Below are 22,329 nucleotides of genomic sequence, written 5' to 3'. Positions count from 1 at the left end.
AAACCATTTGAAACTCGTAATCCTTATCCGACTCTGATTGGTCCCCTTAAAAAAAACTCATATCTATATCTATATATTCACCCTGATTCTTTATGGATTCCGTACAAGTCATTTATTTTCTAAATTTTATCTGCAGTCTTCACACTCTTTATTCAGTCCAGGTTCTTGAAAGAAATCAAGACTCGGCAGAAACAACCGAGTTTCATCAATGGAGGGTGGCTATGAGCATCATATGCTTCTTCCTGGACAAAGGTTTTGCCCCACGGAGGATGAACTACTCATGTATTACCTTAAGCCCAAGGTGAATGGAAAGGAGGTACCTGGAGAAGGAACCCTAATCTGTGAAGTGGATTTTTATGGTGAAGAAGAACCATGGAGTATATGGGAAAGATTCGAAGCAGAAAGAGCAAACGATTTGAGAAGGAACAAAGATCTTTACTTCTTCACCAAGAAGAAGAAGGTGAGTGCAAAAGCGTCACGCAATTACAGAAAAATAGGGCGCGGTACATGGAAAGGCCAAGACGCAGCCAAGGAGATATATCTTGTTGATCAGAATCATCAACAAACAAGAACTCTTCTTGGTTTCAAGAAAACCTACACCTACAGGAATAAAAAGTCCGAGCATCATGGTGGCTGGATCATGTATGAATACGAACTTGATGAGTCTCAATTCATGAACAAGAAGCAAGTGATACAGAATCGGTACGTTCTTTGTTTACTTAGAAAGAACGATATATTGCCGGAAAAGAAGAGAAAGAGGCAGCAAGAAGAAGAAGAAGAAGAAGAAGATGATGATGATGATGATGAGGGGCCTGAAGACTATGTCGAAAACGACGAAGGCGATAACATGGAACCCGAATCGGTTGTTGAAGAGCCGCAAGAGAAACGTCAACGTCTTCTTCCACGCACTAACAATGTGCCAGGACCATCATCATCAGAGGACGTCGCTGCTGAACTAGAACAATGGATTGACTTCGACCAACAATACTATAAGCCAGCACCACTACCATTAGAAGCTTATACACCAGCTGAACCACAACCAGCGGAAGAAAATTTGGGGCAGCAATATCAGATGCATCCCTTTTCTGCTAATGAAATAAATCAAATAATGAACCATAACTTTCACCATGAAAATAATCAGATGCAGCAAGTGAAAGATGAAGAGGGTATCAGGACATCTGGGGAAGGTGATCTATATGGAGGGAACTCGAGTGATGCTATGGGTGGTGGTGCATACTGGCCTCAGTCTTTTATGGATGGGCTAAATCATCTAATGAACGATGAGCAGCCAAGTACCATGGGTGTATGGAATGATGATTCATATTTAGATTTTGGGGCGTACGCAGCGGATTAAGTAGTTAACAAATTTTCTTTTTGCATTCATCTCTACGAGAATTAACTATGTAACTGTAATTTTCTTTTTTCCCTTTGTTGTATCTTCTTCTTCTTCAACTAATAATATGATTTTTTTTTCCTTCAAAAATGATTTTTCGAGGCCTAAGCTCCCAGCCAGCCTTTTCAACCCTAACTTAGAGACGTTTCATGCATGTTAGTTGTTCAGATGTAAACTACATAGTATCTCTGACCAGTTTGTAAGTTAGCTGATCATCAGGAGAAAGTGATCATGACCAATTTTGAAGACCAAAATACAAGACTTCAATTAAGCTTTTACCTTTAATTGCCAGAAAAACCAACAAGCGTTACAGCCAATCAATCAACAATTAGAAGAGTCGTCGATGAATTTTCGTTATTAGTGACCACGAGTTTTAGAGGTATTGCGGAGCCTCATTTTGCAGAATATTTGAATGCTTAAAACATTAAGAAAGCCTCCTAGTGGTACTTGGAGGGTGGAAAATTTGGTTAGTATCAGGCGATTAGGGTTCGAACTCCCTCCCAAAAATGAAAAATGCCAGAAAATAACAGGCATAGCTACTTAGCTAGTACAAAAAATTAAGTTGCTACCTTTATTCTTTGTGTTAATCCAAAAGCCGAATTCTACTGTACATTCTTATATATACACATCTGAAAAACCGAATTCTACTATACATTCTTGTATACACATTCGAAAAGCCAAACTTCTATACATGCGTGTATGACATATATATCCAGCATGATTTAGCAATATGATCCATAAGTATAGCCTTATCTAATATCCATCGTTTTCACATACTGTTGGATAATACGTGTATGACATACATGTACAGAACTTCAGATCTCAAATACCCATAAGGAAAGCGACATGCATAATACATGTATATCGTAGAAGTTGGGATCTCAAAATACATGTATATAGTATAAACTGATCCACGTAGACTTACTCCCTTTGCTCCACCATTCCTCCAACTAGTTCAAATCAACTAACGACTTTTCCTCTCTCTCTCTCTCTCTCTCTCTCTCTCTCTCTCTCTGTGCCTATGATGGGCAACGTATCAGATTTCTTCCTCAAATCTCAGTCTTCAAATTCCTTTGCAATCAAATTACTAAGTAGATATTAATAAGAATAAGAATACGAAATGGGAAAGAAATCTTCACCCTCTTTAACCTCATCGTCGTCCTCGCCTTCGTGGTGGTGGAGATACCGATCGGCACTCGTCATTATCTCCTTCCTGCTTCTCACATGGCTGCTCTTCCACCACCAATCCCTCAGTTTCGAGAACCAGGTCTGTGAATCATTTCTTATCCTGCATTTAAATCTAAGAAATCGAAATTAGTTCTTAATGTGTGGAATTCAATTTTCAATAGGTAGTCGTGTCAAGATTGAATAAGGAGCTCAAAATGTTGAAGAATCAGGTAAGGCAAACTGTTCTTATTAGACTACAACAATATTGGCGTTTTTAATTTGGTTGATATAATTGTAGTTGGAAAATGTGAAGAAGCAATTAAGAGGCTGGAGCATTGGTGAGGAGGATGATCCTGTCAATGTAGAGCGGCGAAATGCGGTCAGGGATGCTATGATTCACGCCTGGACTTGTTACGAGAAATACGCATGGGGTCATGATGAACTGCAGGTATATATGCTTGAGTAATGCAATGTGGTAGATCGATAAGGTGTAAATATATATGTTTTGGTGATCTGAATTGAGTGAATCTCTTAAACAGCCACAGACGATGGACGCTGCTGACAGTTTCGGTGGTCTAGGAGCAACTCTGGTGGATTCTCTTGATACATTGTACATAATGGGTCTTGACAAGCAATTCCAAAGAGCTAGAGAGTGAGTTTCTAATTGTCTTGGTTATCCCTCACCGGTTATATGAGCTCCCCAGTGTCGAAAAGGTTCTGCCTTTTAGATTATTATTAGATTAGAGTCACTTTAAAACGGGTAGTGTTGATACTCATAACTGAACTTGCAGGTGGGTTGCGAGCTCATTGGATTTCAACAAGAATTATGGGGCTAGTGTTTTTGAGACAACCATAAGGTTGCATTATAAGGTTTAATTTCATTTTGTGTAATAACCAACTTATTCATTTGGATAAGCACCAAAAGACAAAAGATGATTACATTATGTAGTTTCTGTTCTACCTCTCACTTCCTACTCTTCTGACTAACTTTTTTGTGTCTGTTTTGTTAAATCTAGAGTTATAGGTGGACTTCTTAGCGCATATGATCTGTCTGGTGACAAACTCTTCCTTGACAAGGCTAGAGATATTGCAGATAGGTTGCTGCCTGCATGGAATACTCCTTCTGGAATCCCTTACAACACAATCAACTTGATGTATGGTGATGCTAATAACCCTAAGTGGGCAGGGGTAAGTTTGGAGTATTTTGTCTACAGATGGATTTTCTTAAATTATCTTATCAAAACATCTACTGCTTTGTTGGTCCTTTTTTTGCATTTTGTCTCATGTTGAATCATTTGCATTCAGTTTTATTACACATACATGATTAAACTAGAATTCATAAAGATAAGGGACAGGAAATTGTTTGATTTTGTACATATATATATAGTGGATAAAAAATGGCCAAGAAAATTTAAGGTGTATGGAACAGAGAAAAGTGAATGGATAACCTCTTGTTAGGAGACTCGTGCATCATTGTTACTTTTCATCATCGTAATATATGTAGCATCAAACTTAATATATTTTTTATTCGACTTTGTTAGACTTTATGGGATCATCTTTCCGAGTTATGTGACTGCTTCCATAGTTAAGCTGTGTTCTTATTAATAGTTTTCACATACTCAAGGATTGAAAGTGGGTCATGGATGCATTTTTAACTATTTCTCTCTGTTCACCTCTAGTCGTTTCTCGTGTTGTGGCAGTTAAAACATTAAGAATTCACAAGATGTTTCTTGTCATTTCAGATATGAGCTTATTTGTATGCTTCATAATTAGATTATTCTTTGTTTAATAATACCCTGATACCCCAATGAAGTACTGTCCCTTCACCAACCAGCTTAGAACATTTTAAGGACCATGGTGGATGTTTGAATCTGATTAGCTCCCCATGATTTCAACTGCCTGAGAGAACATGATATTTCAACCATTTAATAATGAATTGATACTTAATTTACTGATATGTTGTTCTCTCTCTCTCTCTCTCTCTCTCTATTTTCTTCTTTTGGTCTTTGTTTTATAGTGCGCAGAGGATTCTAGTTGATTTTTGCTTGATATAACCTAGTTTGTGGAGTCCTGTGTACTGTCAAATTTTTAAGTAGGGTTCATATATGCTGAATACGTATTTTTTTCAACAGCATCCAATTTTTCTTCTGTCTATTTAAACATCTATGTTTCTAGGGAAAAAGTATTCTGGCAGATGCTGCTTCAGAACAACTTGAATTTGTTGCTCTATCTCAAAGGACAAATGACCCCAAGTACCAGCAAAAGGTGCTCTTTTATGTTTTGACATTGTAATCAAGAGAAAACTTATCTTGCTATTGTGTGAAAAGCATTACCAGTGGTATCACGCCATTAATCTCAAACTAATTTCTTTACAGTAAATAGAGAATTAAAATGACAGGAACTAAGTTATTGCTCAATTTTCGAAGTATAAACTGCTTGTCTGGTGAAATGTCAGGTGGAATATGTCATTAAAGAGTTTCATAAAATCTTTCCTGCTGATGGATTGCTTCCTATATATCTTGATCCTCACACTGGAACAACGTCAAAGTCAAAAATCACATTTGGTGCCTTAGGGGATAGGTAAATGGTAATTTGGAGTTTGATAATATCTCATTGTTAAAGGAGGGATTCAATGGTGCTCTATGTCATCCTTTATGCGGTGGATTCAATGATTATGTTATTAATTGAGTCCTTGCAGTTTCTGATAAGATATGGCTGTTGAACAGTGATTTATCCTTACAGTGCAAACTAGTGCCTAGTTTTCTCACCTTCATTTCTTATAGTATTGTGAATCACAGTCAATATTAATAAAAAAATGTGAGGAATAGGGAACTTAGGGGACATCAATAGAAATAAGGTAAACTTGGAAAGTAATTTGGGTTAAGACAGAAAAACATCAATTATGGACGGCTCTTTTCCTACTGGAGTCCCATGAGTTTCAAACCTGTCAGAGGTCATGATCTCTGCAATGCTTTTCAGGTTTCCAAATTATAGGAGTTTGCTAGATGACATAATAGTGACCATGTATATCTTATCTTCACTACTCTGGTCATTCATATAATTTTTCAATTGATTTGCACAATGTCTTTGTGGATGCAGTTTCTATGAATATCTACTCAAGGCTTGGATACAAGGAAACAAAACAGAAGCAGTACAACACTACAGGTCAGAAGCTTAGACATGCTAAAACATTATAATGTATGATTCCCATTTGAGCAGCCACTCTTTCATCTTACACATACAATGACTAAATATGTATGTTAAAATGTACAATGTTACATACCACCATAAACTATAGGTTCGCTTTTCTCTTCTTAATATTCGCAAAAGAATATATATGGTTCTCTTTGCTGCTTAGTTAGAGGATTTGCTGTTTTAGCAGGTACAACCATTTCACTTTGATCGAACCGTTAAAACATTTGTTATCTTAGTAATAGGATAATTTGTCATGTGGTTGGATACTCCTTGTACCATTTATCAAGACTGTATATGGGTAATTGCCAATTCAAGATTCTATTTGAGTAGTTCCTGTTGCTTTTGATTCTGAAGCCCTCTACCTCAATATGTGTCAGATACTTCGCTGTGTTGGCTGATGCGAATGAAATGATTTTTGAAAAAATAGGCAACTATAATATGTTAATGTCATAGTAAATTATGATGAAAATATGTACATTATTATTTTCATATTCATAGTATGTTCGTACTAGTCATACACTCATACCTGTCAGTTGGTTGCCTCGAGGCTGACATGTACCGTTAATGTTCTCTCACCTCAATTCATTATGTAAATAAATCATGAGAATATGTTGTGATTAATCAGTAATATCATCTAGCACAGTCAAGCTTTGTTCTCACCAAATTTTTGCCTATGAATTACATTCAGAGAGATGTGGGAGACATCAATGAAAGGTCTGAATAGCTTGATTCGGAGGACAACACGATCCTCATTTGCATACATATGTGAGAAGATCGGAAGCTCACTAATTGACAAGGTAGTGTATAAATATTCAAAATTTACTGTGTGCCGAATAAGTCATTAAATTTTGGAAGGATATGTGCTATGCAGATGGATGAATTAGCTTGCTTTGCTCCTGGCATGCTGGCTTTAGGATCTTCTGGTTATGACCCTGGCCAAGCTGAAAAAATGTTATCCCTTGCTGAAGAGGTAATCTTGAGGTGAAGTTTTCTTCTGTAGACACCTTTTCTAACCTCCATGAAAGCAAAATATAAGCATGATTAATCACTCATCACCCAAAATTTTAAATGAAACAAAACTCTATGTAATATTGAAGTAAAGACTGTTATCCTGTAAACTGTATAAATTCAAACACCACTTTATGCTCCACAGTCGTTACAGGCGTTAGCTAGTACTTATTTATACCAGAAATTAATGAATAAAATTTATTCTCATTCTTTGCATAAAATGAGGTTTGCCTTTTGTGTAAGAAAATAAGTTCACATTGTATATTAAAAATTCGAAGATTGTATCACATTAGAACAACTCGAGTCAGAATACTCATTTGGTTTGATACTAGAAAGCCCATAGAAGGCCGTATATACTGTAAAGAGAAATTGGAATTGCTTATGCGATTATGGAGAAACTTTTTCTAGAAGCTGAAACTTCATGGAAATAGCTTTCTAGTGATGGGCTGGCGTTTGGGCAATAGCTGTAGAAGCAGAAGAATGTATGACAACCTTGTGAAATCAACTTTAGTGTGTTGGAGTTCTGATCTATAGCAACTACAAAACTGTAGGAGTAATATTTATTTATCACATGATAATAACACCATATATTATGCATATAATCTAACCTCATTAGATTCCTTCTTATTATGCAAAAACTACCCTTTCACCAGAGGGGTAACACCAGAGGATGGAGCGGAATACTATAACAGACAACCCTGAGTGTTAATTGCCAAACCTAATTAAACAGAAATGCTTTTGGCATGTAATCTAATTAACTTAGTTAACGGTGTCTCATAGCTTCTGCATTCTACAATTCCAGTTTGGACAATTAATAGCCGCAATAGATTAAGTGATATATCTGACTGCTTACGTCTTGAACTTTTATATCATATAGCTTGCATGGACATGCTATAATTTCTATCAGACAACTCCTACAAAATTGGCTGCGGAGAATTATAATTTTCCAGCTGGACAGGTCTTATACTTCCATTCTCCTTGTACTTGAAACTAAGATTTTAAAAATATAAATTAACTTAATATCAGAATATTTTTGTAGGACATGGTTGTGGGAACGACATGGAACATTTTGAGGCCTGAGACAATTGAGTCACTTTTCTACTTATGGCGGTTAACTGGGAACAAGACTTACCAAGAATGGGGTTGGAACATTTTCCAAGCATTTGAAAATAACTCTCGTACAGATACAGGATATAGTGGACTTAAAGATGTAAGAACTGTCGGAAGTGAATCTTATTTTCTTAGGTTTGTAGGTATTACACTGATGATCGGGTGCGCGCGCACACACACATATTCTATACTTCCATTATCTAGTGATTCTAATCATCTCAGGCTGAAATTGTTTCCATTTAGGAAGTTCATCTCATGCTTAATGTACATGCTGTCTATGTCAGGTAAGTAGAGGTGATAGAGACAATATGATGCAGACCTTCTTCCTTGCAGAAACGCTCAAGTATCTCTACCTCTTGTTTTCACCTCCATCATTCATCTCGTTGGACGATTGGGTGTTCAACACAGAAGCCCACCCACTAAGGATTGTGACACAGACACGGTAATATGGTTAGAGTTGTACCACAACTGGACTAGACAGAATACCAGAAAGATTCCACTGAAGGAAATGTCGCTTAGGATCTCATTAGTTCAAATTTTGATAAATCTCAAGCCTCACATTTTGACATAAGATCCAAGTCCATAATTCAACTTGTGGATTACTTCCTCAAGGTATTGAAGACAATTCATTTATGTGCGGGTGCTGTGCGGAGAACTGACTGCCTCACTTGTTATGTAACAATAGATTATAGAATATTAGAATTAACTTGTAATCATCCTCTTTGTATCTAGTGTTTCTGGTGTGTTAATTTGTTTATGGCCAAAATTGTTCCAGCCCCTTAATCTTTTCTTATAATTTAAATCACAAACTTCATAAACCTTGAATCTTTCTTCATTGGTCGTTTTGGCTATAACACAGATCCGTATTCGTGAGTGGAGGTAGCTTAGAGAGTTAGATATACTCCTCTTTTGTCAAAATGACTAGCTACTTAACACATTGTTGCTACCTGCATTTCACCATGCATGCAGTTTATCTATCAACTAGATTCCATGAGGTAGTACGCTATGATTCAAAACTTGTGCCAAACGAAAGTATTACCGGCCAACTTTCTATTTTCAGTATTTGAGTATTTTCTATCCTCTTCCATCTCCGTTCCCTTTTAAGACCATAACTATTCTAGACTAGCGAGACACCTTCGAAATTATGAATAAAGACCTTTGATCAGCTCGAATTTGAATTCTTGAGTTTGTGTATAAAGAAGAAAGATAGAAGAATATTAAACATTCATGATGAAGATGCAGCTTTGTGTGTATGTTTTTATGTGTATAAAGTTGTGTAGGAATCAAAAACTGTTAATTGGTAATCAGTACTACATGACTGAGGGCATAATTCACAACTGGAAATTGCAACAAAAGGAGTCGCTTTGTTTTTCTCCCTCTCTTTATGTTGCAGAAAGGATTTTACTTTAGGTAATAAATGAACAAAGATTGCAGGTTCCACCATTCCAGAATGCTCAGCTTGGAAGCAAGGAACTAGACCATAATGGTAGTATTAGAGTCCTCAAAGTTCTCTTTGAAATATAATTATTGAACTACCATACTAGTGATACTGCCATGCATATATGCACCTCCTGCTTGATCTATGTGTTTATGATTAACAGTAAATATTCTATTGCTTTTGAGGTCAGAATAAAGTCACTAAGCAAGTCTGCAACCCAAAATTCTTGAATTCCAGTTTACCGTTTATCATTATAATTTAATCTTGAAAAGCTAGCAAGCATGTTCCATATCTATAGTGCAAGCTGCTAGCTGCTAGCTAGCTAGTTCAAAATATCAAAATTTCAGACCAGTTAGTTTCGTACTGGTAAATTAGCGTAGAGAGAGTGATCGCTTTGCCAGAAACACCAGCAGTTCAACCGAAGTAGCCTAGTAGTCATGAACCATCTAGCTCATAAGCAAAAAAAATTGACAGACCATAGTGCTGAATCTACTGATACTATATTACTAGCTAGCTAAAATGTCTAACATATATATAAGTTCCTCGTTAGTTTGTAGTCATGAACCACGACTTGATTCATCAGCACTTTTAAAATAGAGATTATCCATCCTATGCATGAACAAAGAACATTATATTAAATCAGCCCTTGATCAGTACATGATTTTTCACTTTGGTATAGAAAATTAGAAATCATGAGATCTTCTATCTGATGGCATGGAGTTGAGGGATTCCCACTTGTGGTTTATCCTCCATATGCTTGACGGCTATCATGGAGAATTAGAAACAGATGCTAGCGCTGCTGGTGCAGGTATAAAAGATCAAACTTACAGACATGCATAGATGGTATAAATTAATCAGTGAGTAATTAAATAATTAGTGTAGAGAGTAGAGACAAGCAGAGCTTGTGCCTGAATGTTCCTTCATTTCACACACATGGAGAGAGGTGGTCAAAATCTAAGATAAGTGGAATGTGGAGGCAAAAACGATCAAGATCGAGGAAATTCACAAGCCCAAGCAAAGAGACATTCCTTCAACCCTACCAAGAAACTCTTTTATTTACGAGAAAAAAAAGGTGTGTATGATCGAACAAAGCAAAAAATAAAAATAAAAGCCCATGAGATCCCCACCACCTCAGTTTGCAATGATGACATGAAAGAGTGGGAGTAGGGCTTTCTCATCTCTCTCCCAGTTTATGAAAAGCTTCAAATTCTAACGACCCCAAAGGCCTTATATTTAAGGAAATCCCTATATTTAAATTCCCATGCAAAACTAAAGTTGCAGACAATAATACATATAGTACTAATATTAGCTAGCTTCTCTCTAATCTTTCTCAGTCACTCACACTATGTAGCTAGAGAGTATATTAAAAGATGAGGAAAGGAAAAAAGTGTGTTAATAGAATCTAGTACTATCTCTCTTGAAGGAGGTGATGGCTTTTTGCACTGGCAAAGAGAATCCATGTCTGGAGAGCTTGAAAAGGTGAGCCATGTATATGATCAATGAGTATTTCACAGAGAGATAAAGATGGTTAATATGTTTGTGTCAGCTTCAGAAGGCATGCGTTCTTCAAACTCCAAAGGAGTTACTTGTGTTTTGTTGCATCATATAAGCACTAAGACTAAACAATTCACATAAAGGGGATGTTCGTTCAATTAGGGTATCGGGTTATTTCCCCTTAGCTTATTCTCACACTCTTCTATTCTCATGATTCATGAAAGCCAATTGTCTGCATTTGATTTATGCAATACATGTGCACTTCTTCGGGTACAAACCCTAAATTCCATAATCAAAAAAGCGTTTTTTTGCTTACTGAGAGAGAGAGAGAGAGAGAGAGAGAGAGAGAGAGAGAGAGAGAGAGAGAGAGAGAGAGCAGAAGCTAGTTGTGAACGGAGTAGCCAACGAAGCCTCATTGCCTCAGAGATTTGAAAATGTGAGATACGGATAGAGCTCTGTTTGTTTCGATTCTATACCCAACGTTTCATTCATTCAATAAAGAGTATATGAATGGAGGTATTGAAATGTTCATAGTAGTACACTACTGGTGCATATATAAAGAGATCCAAATTCAGATGTAAAAAGGTCGAAGAAAACTTTTGACTCTAATAGTGCTCTCTGTAGACTGTACCACTTAGCTAGCAGTACCTTTTGGTGTTAATTGAATAACGTGATCGATGACCTCCCCAAGCTTTTTGCCTCAAAGTTATTGCCAAATGGACAAAGTTAATTACTTCATGGGACTATTAGCTAGGTCATTAGTTTAGTTTACGAATCGACCATGTAGTAGTCGATCTCATTGTTCCAAATGTTAATTTGTTCGAACAAAACCCGCGGCCAGGAGTTCATCGCCTGTACAATCAGTTTTCTAAGCTCAGTATGAATCACATAGTAAGCCAACAAAAAAAGGAGCTGTATAATTCCTTTTCCTCAAGTTAGTGCTGTTACATGCAGAATTAGGGATATAAAACCATGATAATTAACTAGTTATCTATTATTCATATCTTGGATGATCTTTCTGTTCAAACCCTTTAGATTCGAAGTTCTCAGTTCTGAAATCTGATTGTGAAATATATACAGATTGGAGGAATCAATACATGTATAATTGTATATACAACCCTGATCGAAGTGGCCGGCCTTCTAATTTCAAAAGAAGAAGAAAATATAGCAGCACGTCCTGATTTGCATATACCATCACCATGCAAGGTACGCATTGGCCTGCATACCTTTCAAATCTTTGTCAAAGTCACGCCAACTGGTCTGATTTATATATGGCTAGTTATGGAATCACCTGTAAGTTTTATTCCCCCTTACTGTCTGGACAATATGTTCTGCACTGATTGAGAATCTTTTCAATCCAGAAAAATTACAAACTACGTACCCTTGTCGTTCATATTTTTTTGTTCTTTTTTTAAATTCAAATTCTATATGTCATCGATCATATATAGTATTAACATTGTAAGTTTGTAACTGAATTAATGAATTAAGATTGCGTAGCTAGCCCAGCAAAAAGGGGAAAACATGGATGAGGAGTACAATTAGCAATTAGGATGTCAGGAGTTAGCAAGGAGATTATAAACGTACACTATACATCTAAATCTCGGATTTAATGGTATTGTCATAGAGTTTTACAAATGCAAACCACTGTTTTCTAAAATTTCTGCTATTTTATTTGTTAAATATATTAGAAAATAAGCTAATTAAGATATAAACCTAATCAATAAAGATTATAAAAATATAGGCTTTTAATCCATTTGTAAAACATTGAGTCATGAATGATCCACTTGGGTCATCATCGATCATCTTTTGATATTCTTTTACTGAGATTGATGTCATATCTTTACCTCGACCAAAAAACATCATATTCCCTGAAAATATGCGGTAAAAAGTGTGCAGCAGTGTGCTAGTTCAACCGGTTCCAATATTATTACCTAGCTCGATTCATGCTTGGAAGCTACTGTAGGGTCTGTAGTATAATGTGTTATACGTCACTAGCTTCAAGTTTGTAACTATGCTTTCTGTTTTTGGATTCAGCCTTATATATATGGACTAATATGGTTGCTTTACAAGAGACAATCAGACAACCCATCATTTGAAATTTTCCCATTTACAGACCAGCTTGGTATACAAAATCCCAACCATATATCATGATCAAAAGGTTTATTTTCTATTGCTATTCCCAGCAACGTTGCATATCGTCAAAGAAGATTGAACAGCGTGTAGCATGGAGAATCACTGCTTAAACTAAATTTGAACAAGCATGGCTAGATTAAGCTTGACTGATTAATTTTCAAGTAGTACAATATGATAATTGGTGAAGCAAACAGCTGGAAGGTTGGCCTGTAAACCAGAAGCTAGGCCGAGGCATGTGTGCTTTTTCCTTTTCCGTGATATGTCTATTCGAGAGCAAGCAACTCAGAAAAATGACACATTGTGATAGGTATCTAAGTTCTTGTGCATATGCCATCCCATACTAGAGAGCAGTTTGAGCTGAAGGGTCTATTTTGAAGCCAGCACAAGTCTCTGAGTCTGAGGCTCTCGATTCAGCAGGCAGGTTTTGTTTGTATTGTGGCCTTATTGACCTATAGAGATTCCTACAAGTTAGAATGATGGTACGTACTTCCCTAGCCATGCTCTATATATGTAAATGTCCGCTAGCTTCTCATTTGCCTTTTGTCCATATCAATTATCAGATCGGATCAACTGAGCTCTTTCTCATGATCAGACATCGGGAGGAAGCTTTTGTCCGTCAATTATTGTGTTTCTTTTGGGGTGGCTTTGGCATGCATGTTTCTCTTTTCTTTTGACTGTCAGAATAATGTGAGAAGGAAATGCCCGAACGAGAATATTATCAGGCTACATGTACAAAATGGCCGGGCCCGGGGCGCTGTCATATATTTGGGAACTTGGGTTACGTTTCAAGTTTCAACACGTTAAGAAAACTCAAATTAATTTGGTTAACCCAATGTACTCAAATTCCAAACATGGTGTGGAATGACATTAGCGCATTGTAAAATTTTCCATCACCTACGAATGTACAAAACTACTAGTCTTACGGATGCTCTTGTTTGGTCTTGATCGATCTTGTCTTTGATCAGTTTTTTTATTGTGTCATGTATATATACATAGCAATTACTTGTTAGCATTAGTTTGGTATTTAAGCATGTCATGTCATCTCGATCACATTTAGGATTCTTAATTTTCATCAGCATTGGCGATCGATTAATTAACATACTAGCTTGTAATGTACCGTATGTACGTACGTAATTGGATGTAAGCATTAGGTATAAGGCTAACTGATTACCTTCATATTGTGAAACAAAGCAATATGCATGTAGATTATTCCCATTTCTAATCAATGCAAGAATAGTACTTACGTACAGAAAATCTGACAGTGTTAAGATTTAAGATTGAGTATGTATTAAGATTTAATCTCTTCGGCAAAGTACTTTGTCTCCATATACTGGCGATCAGAATCTCTTTTTCATCTTCGGTCAAGGTTTACAGGTCACCATGCATGTTGTTCCAAACTCTACGATATTCTTTCTTTGGAAACAGAAGAAAATTAAAAAGGGGGCCGGGAGATCGATCGAGAAAATATTCAAACATGTTCATGGGGATTAGGGAGAAAAGGTTGAAATTAAAGATATATAAATAGATGGTGTTGGCAGTAATGATAATCATCGGCATGCAAATTTGCAATACAGAAAAGAAGGGAAAGCTAAGCAATTAACCCAGGAACATACTTTGATCATCAACAGATCATATACCTTTTCTTTTGAAATCATCTTTTTGATGTTTTCTTTCTTTCACTTTCTTTGCTATCTTGTGCCTGATGACTCTACTTTAGTTAGTCTCTTAGATTTCAGTAACAAGAGCTTTATGCTGCAGCTCTCTTTTTACTCCTTCACAACTTTTCAAGGTGTATTCCTTATGTGGATGATGATTATTTCATTTATTTGTCTACTTTGACTGTACAACTGTATATATGTTATACTATCCAACTTCAGAATATTAGTTAATACTAAAATAAATAGTTAGAGAAAGAGAACCCTACGAGATTTGTCGATCACTACTAGAATCTAAGCCTAGTTGAGAAATGATATAAATAAATCAATCAACAAATTCCGGTACACTGTGACACACTTCGAATGTTGATACATGAACGGATTTAAGATTTAATAATATGGTGTGTTCAGTTTAAGCGAAGTCAAAATTTTTTTTAAGGACTTCGTAACAGAGCCGTGATAATTCACCATAAAAATGATAGCTTATGCATATTGAAACAAGATAAAAGACTGAGATTTAAGTGAAATGAGTTATCATATGTATTATGAGTATTGATAGAGAATCTAGAAAAAAAGAGCAAATAAACCCAGAAAAACATAGCAAATGACTCAATTTTTATGGATAACCATAGTTGATATATACTCAATTTTTTCACTCTAAAAAAATGGTGTGCTACACAGTAAATCCTAGCCCACCCCTAGATTCGCGCCTGTGTTGAGGAATGAGGCTACATGTAAAATAACGACAAGTATACCCCGTGGATTACTATTGTATCAATATTGTTCAATCTTAATTAACCACTTCAGCACTACATTGGCCACAAAACACAGAGTTCTGATCAGAGTGACCTTAGCTTAAGTTTCACAAGCTAGCTAAGTATTCTAATTCTATGTCTATATATATATATATATAGTTCATATCCATAGTGAAAGTTCACTATGAAATTACAGAGTGAAGTTCCAATTTTGGCACATTTTTCGGTCAATTTTTTTCACCATAAGCGATTCAATATTTAGGTATGTTATTCAAAGTCATCTCTACAAAGTTTCATCTAATTTGACAATGACTTGAACTTTCAAAATTGAGATTTACACGAACGGTTCACGTTGAATAGTTTTAATTCATTCATTGATTTAATCTAATTTCAATACATTAACGATGTTAGAATTAGATGAAATTTTGTAAAGATAATCTTGAATAGCATACATAAGTATTGAATCGTTTATGGTGAAAATATTTGACCGAAAAATATGCCAAAATTGAAATTTTACTCTGTAATTTCAGAGTGAATATTCACTCTGCAAATGGACTGACATACATATATATATATGCAATCCTTTCCCTGAAAATTTTATTTTTCAGCTCATTCAATATATTACTTTAAAATTTATTTAATGTCTTAACTCCAGGACTTTTGCATGAAATTAATGATTCAGGGTATGATTTGTAGCTTCAGAGAAATCATATCAAGTTTGCAACCCCCGGCCCTATGCTTCTCATCATGATCGATCGATCGATCGATCAGTTTTAAACAATGTAGCACACCATATTTACTGCCGGTACAATGATATAATTTAGATCGAAAAAGTTCCATAATTAAATAGTACTCAATCCACACGTGCAAGTTATTTGAGTTCGATCAATATGGTCCAAATAATCTTGTATAAGGGTTACATATTATTAGGTCATGCTCGGAAGAGATTAAGGTTGTCGGTCTATATATAAGCAGATAGTTTAATGAATAATCAAATGCGAAGTAGTATATATGTTTATATGTCACACGGACACTAGCTAGCTAGATCATGCAGAAACAACAATTTTGATCGACATAACTGATGCTCTTTATTTGAGTAATTTAACATAACAGTACGTGTGAGTTTCATTTTTTTTAATTTATTGGTCAAATAGAATATCAATGTGAATCGATAGAAAATTACACACTACTAATATAATTTACCAAGTGAACCTCGGCTACTTTAATAATGAGTCATGATAGGAAAATATCTAAGCAATACGTACGACCTTTTATTTTTTTACGATAAATTATAAATTTTATAAATTGTTGTAGCCTAAATAACCATTATATACCTCATTGCCGACAACGCATTAGATAAGAGGTTATGAGTCTAAACTTAAAACTGTGATGTGACATATAACTATTATTTGGTAATAAACCATATCAAACTAAGTTTGTTTATTTGATGACTAATACAAGCATACAACCTTAGGAAAGAAAAGTCCAATAGAAACAAGACCGAGAAATAAGTACCAAATGATGTTGTTAAGGTCGACCTCAAACTACATCCCAGACATTCCTAGACTTATTCTAAAAACTAAAAACTGGACTTACTACTCTTGAGGAGAGTCCTCTGAAGTATCTCAGGAATCGGAATCTGTCCCATATCTTTCATCAATCATAGAGGTGTTGCAAACCTCTCCACCATTGTTTGAATCAGTTGTACCCTTCGATTATGAATGAAGTTCTTTCGATCCAATAAAAAAACAACATAGTAGGGTTACCCCTTCGTGCAGAAACAAAAAGCGAAATCCTAATATCTTCAATATTGTAGGTTATTGACAAGCTAGCGAAACCCTAGGTTTCGAGCAGAGAGAGTGGCGGTGTCGAAAGTTTTTTCTTCGTCCTCGTCTCTAACAAGGCCACACCTTCTCTGGGTGGCCTGATGCCACCGACGCTAAACGTTAGGTGGTGGTTCGTGGGCTAAAAGCTCTCGCACGCGAAGTTTGAAGATCGAAAAATATAATACTTGCTAGGTAGGCGCGATTTGAAGTAAACCGGTCAGGGGTAGCGATTATAAGCGGCAACGATACAAGATTTACTAGGCCAGGGGATTTGAAGGAGTTTGAGGAGGCAGACAAGGTAGTGGACTTGTAGTAGAGAGCCGACCGTTGAGACCTGGTCTCTGATCTCGTTGTCATGGGGAATATGTGGTGTTGGAAGAGACGGTCGCCGGAAATCATGCCGGTAGCAGTGGTGACTGATATGAAGACTAGGGCTTTTCCTTTCCCGATTCTAGGTTGGGTTCGGGTCTTTGGGCTGGGGGTAGTTTTACTATAGTTTTTATTCTTCTTTTCTTCTTTAGAGTCTAGTATCTTTACTAATGTAACACTTTGTATTTCCTAGGATAGTTTATGCACTAATTGTGCCATAATTGTGTGTAATGTAATCTTAGGAAGTATAGTCTGTTAGTTTAGATCTAGGGGTGACAATGATACATAATCTCATTCAAACTAATTTATATATAAACCGTACTAAATATATTAGTATATCACCAAATTGGTACATGGTACACGTTATAATATATCGTACCATATTTCAAAAGATGATTGATATGTGGTACAAATTTTTCGTGTACTATGGTATACTGTACCAACCGAAATCGAAATTTTATGAAAAACCACTAATATATGCATCCATGGTGAGTCGAACTTGGTTTTGTTCCATGCAAGTTGAAGCCAAGTACCACTAGGCTATCATTGTAATTACAACAACTTATGCAAAACAATATATATATATATATATATATATATATATTCTTAAAAACTATATATATTCATAAATATTTCAGCTGTAGATTTAATGAAAAATAAATCTCAACTGTAGATTTTTGTTAAATTTATAATTTTTGGACTTTAACATGTTTAATTTATGACTTTGTACTTGGTAATTTGGTTGAAGTTGTATAAAACTTTGTATTTGTGTTGTTATTTGCTATTACTTATTTGGATTTGAGCTTTAAATTTTTTTGCCATAAACATATTGGTAGAAGCTCATTACCAACCGTACCAACCGAGTACCAACCGTACGAATTAGTTTGTTTAAATAGTGAATTTTTCATACCAATTATATGTTGGTTGATATATGATATTGGAAAAATGAGGTTGATATACCTACAAATCCACTCATATTTAGATCTAGGCTAGTGTTCGGCGTAGTGCGAGCTATATATTGGTTTGTATAGAACAACGACGACTAAGAAAACTTTATCTTTCTTAATGCACTTAACTTAACTTTTAAAAAAATGTAGGTTATTGATGCCATATTGTTTTTTTTAAAACATAGCTTAATTGGTTGACATCAAGATGAAGTGATTTAATTTGCTGGCAAGGGAACTTAAAAAATGGGAAACTTATTCAGGCGTTCATGTAATCTCAGCCGTTCATGTAATCTGATCTTTTTATTACACTAACATCAAAACTAACGCCGTTAAGAAAAATAAAACAAGAGAATCTAGCTAAACTGTTAAAAAAACATAAACCTTTGATATTCCTATCAAATTAAATCTGTGTAATTATTGCAATTTTTTTTCACAAAAGAAATCTGCGAATAATCTGAAATCCAATAATAGAGTTCTGAGAAGTTAAAATCAGATACAGTACATGACATAGATGATTCGTGGTTCGATCATTCTAGGTTTAGTAAACAACAAAAGCAATGAAGATGGGGAGGAAGAAAAGCCAGATCTGGAGAAAGAAGATGCAGATCTGGGAGCAATTTATTGTAATTGTTCGTTGGGTTGGTTGGAGATATCCAGAACTCTTTTACAAATCTCTTCAGTTAGAGTAGATTGATGGTTTTGGCATGATGAAGTTTTAATGAATTTTATTTTTGGGTTTGCTTTGTTCTTCAACGTTATCGATGTTCTCGCTCTCTTGTAAGGCTGGGCACGGTCCTAAACCGGCCATTTTTTTTCACGGGACTAAAACTGAACCGAAAAGTTGTATTTTCGGTCCGGTTTTTATCTTAAAATCTTGGGACTGATTAGGACGAGTTAAAACTGGGTTTTATCTTAAATAATCAAGACTGGTTAGAGACCGAACCGGTAAGAACCGGCTTGAATAAGAGTTTTAGTCTTTTAGGTTATTTTTTCACTAGAATATCTTACATCGAATCTTAAAATAAGCTTGTAAAACTAAACTATAATCCATACAGATATGAACACGTATATGTTCGGGTTTTCGGTTATTTTTCACCTCAAAATCACTGGAACCGAGGACTGGACCGGCCAAGACAAAGACCGGACCAAACAGCTAAAATGGTTAAAAATAGCAACAAAACCGAACCGAACTGGTTGTGTTAGATCAGTTCGACTGGTTTTATTTCGGTCCTCGGGTTTTATGCCCACCCTTACTCTCTTGGGTTTGATTAAGGTGCTTCTGGGATTTTGTTGTGAAGTTTGGGCTGTAGAGAATCTGAGGAGATGTTGATTCTTCATCAGTTATCAGTAGCCATGAAATCATAATAAAAATCTATCACCACCTAGATGAATCATGAACTCAGGAGGGCTTGAGAGGAATAATGAAATCAAATCATATTAAACAAGAAATTGGAGGTCATTACTGAGGTTTTCTTTTAGGTTTATGTGCCCACTATCTATCAAACCAAAATAATTGTTTTTACTGCAGTTCTTTTTTTATCTGCTGTTGGCTAATTAAACTATGTTAGTGCAAGTTAGTTGGTTCAAGTGATCCTTGCTGCCTTAATAAACTCTCTTAAAAATGATTTTAATCCTCCATAGAGCAATTGTACGTTAACACTCAAAAAATAAATAAATAACTGTTATAAAGAAAGAAATGGAAACAAAGGAGCTAGAGCAGTCCCCGAGGAAAAGGGGAGTTGGAATGAATGTAAATGTGCGTACGTAAAAAAGGAGTGGGGAATTGGAAAAGAAGGGAAAAGGGAAGAGGAGAGCCAAAAGCAAAAGGGAGAAAGGAAAGAAAGAAAGAAAGATTGATGAGAATGAGAGAAAGAGAAAGAGGCCAAGGCAAGGGCAGCAAAATACACAAAGCATTGTCTCTCTGATCCAATGATCTGATAGGATTGGGTCTCAAGCTCTAGACATTTATTGTATAAAGTTGCACGCCTTCTTTCTTTTCAACTCTTCATAACATCTCTCTGTCTCTCCATTCCCCTATTTACTTTTTCAGTCTCTCTTTGACTCAAAATTTTACCACTTCTAAATCCTTTCATGCCTTTCGCTTAATACTAAAACAATCTAACCATAGTTGGTTTAAGAAAGTATTATACACTCTTAAAATTAGACCGCTCACATGTCCGATCAGTGTTGTTGAGGCGACGCGCGCTCTCAATAATAGTCGGAAATCCTTACATTTTGTTTGTGTTACATAAAACAAAGGCAAAATGCCTTTAATTTCGACTTCCATATTTATCGGTAAATCGTGTATAAATAGGGAAGAATATGTCAATATCAGTTGAAATATTGAGAAACGAGCATTGTTCATATTGACGTATAAGCTAACTTCGAATCGGAAGTCATGTCGTTTGAACAGTTGCAGAGATGTTATGTAGATTCATAGTTCACGTGAATCATAGAGGGTCCCCTCAATCACCTTATAGAACACTGTTTCTGTGACCATTGAACCAACATTCTTGTTTCTTTTACTCTTTTCCTTTTGCCTTATGATTTGAACATTCTCGGCCACTACTTGAATTCAAAAAGGGGAGAGGTTATATTTTTGTTCACTATCGAGCTATTGCAGCCTAGCTATCACTTCAGTTATTGCATTCTGTTCGATCTGTAACATGCAAGTTTTGCTCGCAACGTCATGCTCTTTTCCTAGTCTGCTGCTGCTGCTGTCTAGTCAATTAGCTCGATTAGGTCTTCCAGTTAGGGCCATTGCTATAGCCCTTAGCTAAACAACAACACTCATGAGACCTATCACGTTCAAGTTGTTGCAATTAATGTATACATGAATAAAACTGGTAGCACTCACCTGTTTAGGGATCTGTGGAGAAGAGTTGAAATCGTCCGCCGACGCAGGGAACTTAGGCTGGATTTAAGTTTACCAATAGAAAAATAATAATTCTTTGGAAGAAAATTTATTAACCAAGAAATACACCTAATTAGGAATAATATAAAGTCTTATTCCTCAAATGCAATGCAAGAAAATAAACTAGCTAAATTTAAGTCTAAGAATATAGAGCCTTACCCCTCATATACACCTAATGTGTAGCTGTGAATAATGCTAGAGAAGAAGAGAATGCACTTAGTCTTTAGGGTCTTTAGGATTAGGTTTCTAAAACTTCAATTTGGCTAAGTTTACTGGTTTTAGAGGTAGCATTACGAATTTTTTTGCTGCCATGAGAACTGGGTGGACTTGAGTCCACTCACATTAACACTTGGGTCCGCCCCTGGTTGAAGTTCACATGCTTTTCATTCGCAATTCATCAGTTCACCTTCACTCTTTTAAGTTGGCCCTTAAGATGGCGCTAATATCACTCTTAGCACTGATTAATACCTTGGTGCGTGGAATCCACTCTCATCTCTCTGTTTGCCATAAACACGTAGCGATCATTTGAGTTCGCATTCGGCCGGGGTCAATAATCTAACCCTAACCGACTCCATATTGTCACTCTTACTAGCTAGTTTAACTGTTTAAGAGCATGGATGACTTTAGCAAGCAAGTTAATTACTAATGCCTAATGTGTAAACCCAATTAATCTTGTGGCTAAATTGGCTTTTCCAAATGTGGGCCAAAATGTTTCATCTAAGTCACAGCTAGGTTTAGTTTTGTTGCTTTGTTGAAAACGTGTTAGGCAAAATGCAAACCCAATCATAAGGTGACGCTGTCATTCCTCAACAATGAAATTTCGTAATCTCAATTAATTCGTAAAGGGGATACTTTTCTTCAAACTAGAGTAAACCAAATTCTCAAGATCACTTTTGAAGAATAATGCTTCAATTATTTGGGCACC

The 22,329-nt window shown here is 35.9% G+C and overlaps 3 protein-coding genes across 8 annotated transcripts in view; 2 read left to right on the top strand and 1 right to left on the bottom strand.

Moving 5' to 3' along the window:
* The window catches only part of LOC126790098 (transcription factor bHLH35-like), a 129,624-nt gene that overhangs the window by 27,318 nt on the left and 79,977 nt on the right, over positions 1–22,329 (bottom strand). The window lies entirely within an intron of this gene.
* LOC126792064 (NAC domain-containing protein 45-like) lies at positions 209–1,354 on the top strand. Its single transcript, XM_050518564.1, has 2 exons — positions 209–688; positions 809–1,354. The coding sequence occupies exons 1-2, from the start codon at positions 209–211 to the stop codon at positions 1,352–1,354; spliced, it is 1,026 nt and encodes a 341-aa protein (XP_050374521.1).
* On the top strand, positions 2,408–8,682 carry LOC126790092 (mannosyl-oligosaccharide 1,2-alpha-mannosidase MNS1-like). 6 transcript variants are annotated; one of them, XR_007671662.1, is made up of 14 exons: positions 2,408–2,660; positions 2,743–2,790; positions 2,859–3,008; positions 3,100–3,212; positions 3,352–3,417; positions 3,577–3,748; positions 4,736–4,825; positions 5,016–5,140; positions 5,660–5,725; positions 6,444–6,552; positions 6,627–6,725; positions 7,641–7,721; positions 7,790–7,973; positions 8,158–8,306. XR_007671662.1 is itself a non-coding variant. In XM_050516225.1 (14 exons), the coding sequence occupies exons 1-14, from the start codon at positions 2,514–2,516 to the stop codon at positions 8,317–8,319; spliced, it is 1,584 nt and encodes a 527-aa protein (XP_050372182.1). In that variant the 5' UTR covers positions 2,408–2,513; the 3' UTR covers positions 8,320–8,682. The 6 variants fall into 6 exon arrangements, 4 of the variants coding, with proteins under 4 accessions (XP_050372182.1, XP_050372183.1, XP_050372181.1 ...); XR_007671663.1 differs by having other exon boundaries at positions 6,627–6,736; positions 7,803–7,973; XM_050516225.1 differs by having other exon boundaries at positions 2,874–3,008; positions 7,803–7,973; positions 8,158–8,682.

The sequence above is a fragment of the Argentina anserina genome, chromosome 4, assembly GCF_933775445.1.
Source record: "Argentina anserina chromosome 4, drPotAnse1.1, whole genome shotgun sequence".
Lineage (NCBI taxonomy): Eukaryota > Viridiplantae > Streptophyta > Magnoliopsida > Rosales > Rosaceae > Argentina > Argentina anserina.
The sequence above is the reverse complement of the archived record's forward strand: the minus strand, read 5'-3'. Positions and strand labels throughout refer to the sequence as shown.

What these genes read in the sequence shown, in the direction of transcription:
- LOC126792064 (XM_050518564.1), top strand. Translation starts at nt 209, where the DNA reads ATGGAGGGTGGCTATGAGCATCATATGCTTCTTCCTGGACAAAGGTTT. An exon ending in AATTCATGAACAAGAAGCAA is followed by an intron (nt 689 to 808) that starts GTGATACAGAAT and finishes GATGATGATGAG; the next exon opens with GGGCCTGAAGACTATGTCGA.
- LOC126790092 (XM_050516224.1), top strand. Translation starts at nt 2,514, where the DNA reads ATGGGAAAGAAATCTTCACCCTCTTTAACCTCATCGTCGTCCTCGCCT. An exon ending in TGTTATCCCTTGCTGAAGAG is followed by an intron (nt 6,726 to 7,640) that starts GTAATCTTGAGG and finishes TATATCATATAG; the next exon opens with CTTGCATGGACATGCTATAA. An exon ending in ATAATTTTCCAGCTGGACAG is followed by an intron (nt 7,722 to 7,802) that starts GTCTTATACTTC and finishes ATATTTTTGTAG; the next exon opens with GACATGGTTGTGGGAACGAC.